The 2,500-nt window shown below is 47.0% G+C and overlaps 1 protein-coding gene across 1 annotated transcript in view; it reads right to left on the reverse strand.

The window, feature by feature from the left end:
- Positions 1–2,500, reverse strand: part of LOC307237438 (voltage-dependent T-type calcium channel subunit alpha-1I-like) — a gene marked incomplete at both ends in the record, with an annotated part of 155,785 nt that overhangs the window by 89,936 nt on the left and 63,349 nt on the right. The window contains one exon of the mRNA XM_080010150.1: positions 565–724. Within this exon, the coding sequence (XP_079866276.1) occupies positions 565–724 (160 nt within the window). The remainder of the gene's footprint in view (positions 1–564; positions 725–2,500) is intronic.

A 2,500-nucleotide genomic window follows, 5' to 3' on the forward strand; every position in this document is an offset into this window, starting at 1 on the left:
ACACACACACACACACACACACACACACATAGACACACACACACACACACACATAGACACACACACACACACACACACACACACACACACACACACACACACACACACACACACACACACACACACATACACACATACACACACACACACACACACACACACACACACACACACACACACACACACACACACACATACACACATACACACACACACACACACACACACACATAGACACACACACACACATACACACACAGACACACACACACACACACACACACATATATATACACACACACACTGAAGTGACTGCAGTGGCTGCAATTCTATGGAAACATGTTTTCCTGTTGCATTAGTGACTGGAGTTGTAGGAGCAGAATTAGAAAAACACAAATGACTCCACCCCTCTCCACCCCACCCCTATATGCTGCACACCCCTCCACTCCTTTTTTCACCACACATCCCTCCACCCCTACACACCCCACACCAGTCCACTTCCCACCCCTCCACCCCACTCCCACTCCCATGCTCCCAAACCCCCGCCCACGTGGTGGGACTCACATGGTGAAGTTCTCCTCCAGGTAGCAGCGGTTCCTCAGAAGCCCCGCCCACAGCTGCACGCCGATGATGCCGAAGATGAAGAAGACGAAGAAGCAGAGCAGCAGCACGTTCCCCAGCATGGGCAGCGTGTCCAGCAGCAGGTTGACCAGGATACGCATGCCTGGACACACACACACACACACACACACACACACACACACACACACACACACACACACACACACACACACACACACACACACACAGTGTAGTGTATGTTCTATGAAAATAGTCCAGCATTGAATATTTGATTTTTATCAATTTTACCTTCCACATTTGAAGATATACAACATGAATCTGTTGTCTCTGCAGCTATGGGTTAGTTATAATGAATACTAAAGTTTTAACAAATGTGACAAACAAATAACAAATATTATTATTATTATTATAATATTATCATATATTATTATTAACAAATATTACTATTTATTATTTTTGTACGAATCATCTCCCTCTGATTCAATGAAATTTTAACTTCAGCTTTAGGGTTGAATAATTGATTTTTCAAATTTTTCATCTACTGAGGCAGAAGAACTTGACTCATTATGACAAATACAATCAGATAAAATGTTAATGTTGAAATTTGGACCTCTTTAGTTCAAATTTCAAGGCCGATGTTTGTGAAACCGTTGAGGACCTGCAGATTATACCATGATTATAAAAATAATGAACACATAAAAAAAACCCACAAAATTGACTTCCTCAAACCTGGTAGAGTAACAATGTCTGAGAGAATAGCGAACAATCAAATGATCACACATAGAGCAGATAAACACACAGGAGAGCAGGTGCACAGGTATACACACACAGAAACACACACACACACACACACACACACACACACACACACACACACACACACACACACACACACACACACACACACACACACACACACACACACACACTGAATTCCAACCCCTTGGATAAAACATCCTGAGCAGGTTACCAGGGTCTCAAATCTGATTAGAGGGAAGCTGATAATGGAAAACCGCAGTGCATCCCGTCGTGTGATGATGACATCATCACCATGGGCGGAGCCTCTCACAGTGTTTACAAATTGGGCCATGATTAGTGGGACAAAATAATTGGACCAAACAGAGAGGTGAAACACCTGGGACACAGTGCGTTGGTTTACTAATCACACAATAGTTTGTGTGATTAGGCTTGTGGCTGTGTGTGTGTGTGCGTGTGTGTGTGTGTGTGTGTGTGTGTGTGTGTCAGTATCATACTGAGTTTGTCAAATAAGGACACGACGGGAGGTTAATGCCTCACAAACACATGCATCAGACTCCAGAGGGAAAGAGAGAGAGGTAATATTTGTTTTCCCACTCGGTGGTGTGTTCAGCAGCCAAAGGCTGTAACACTGTGTAATACACTTATTTAAAAATGTACAATATGTTGACAGAGGTAAGCAGTGGGCAGGACTACAGGGAAAACAACAGGCGAAAGATTTGGTCAGTTCTGAAACAATGGTCCCATTTCTGAGTCTCGAGTGACACACCCCTCCAGCACCATGGACAGCGCCCCCTGGCGGGGTTCAGCACCATGGACAGCAGCTGTCAGTCGGGGTTCAGCGTCACTGTCGCGGACAGCAAGAGGACACATGCTGGGAAGCTGGAGAGCCCACCTGCACCCTACCCCCTGACCCACCTAACCTGCCTCCTGACCCCCCAGCACCCTGCTTCCTGACCCCCCAGCACCCTGCTTCCTGACCCACCTAACCTGCTTCCTGACCCCCCAGCACCCTGCTTCCTGACCCACCTAACCTGCTTCCTGACCCCCCAGCACCCTGCTTCCTGACCCACCTAACCTGCTTCCTGACCCCCCAGCACCCTGCTTCCTGACCCACCTAACCTGCTTCCTGACCCCCCAGCACCCTGCTTCCTGACCCCCC

This window comes from Zeus faber (genome assembly GCF_960531495.2).
Source record: "Zeus faber genome assembly, chromosome: 11".
NCBI classification, from domain to species: Eukaryota; Metazoa; Chordata; class Actinopteri; order Zeiformes; family Zeidae; genus Zeus; species Zeus faber.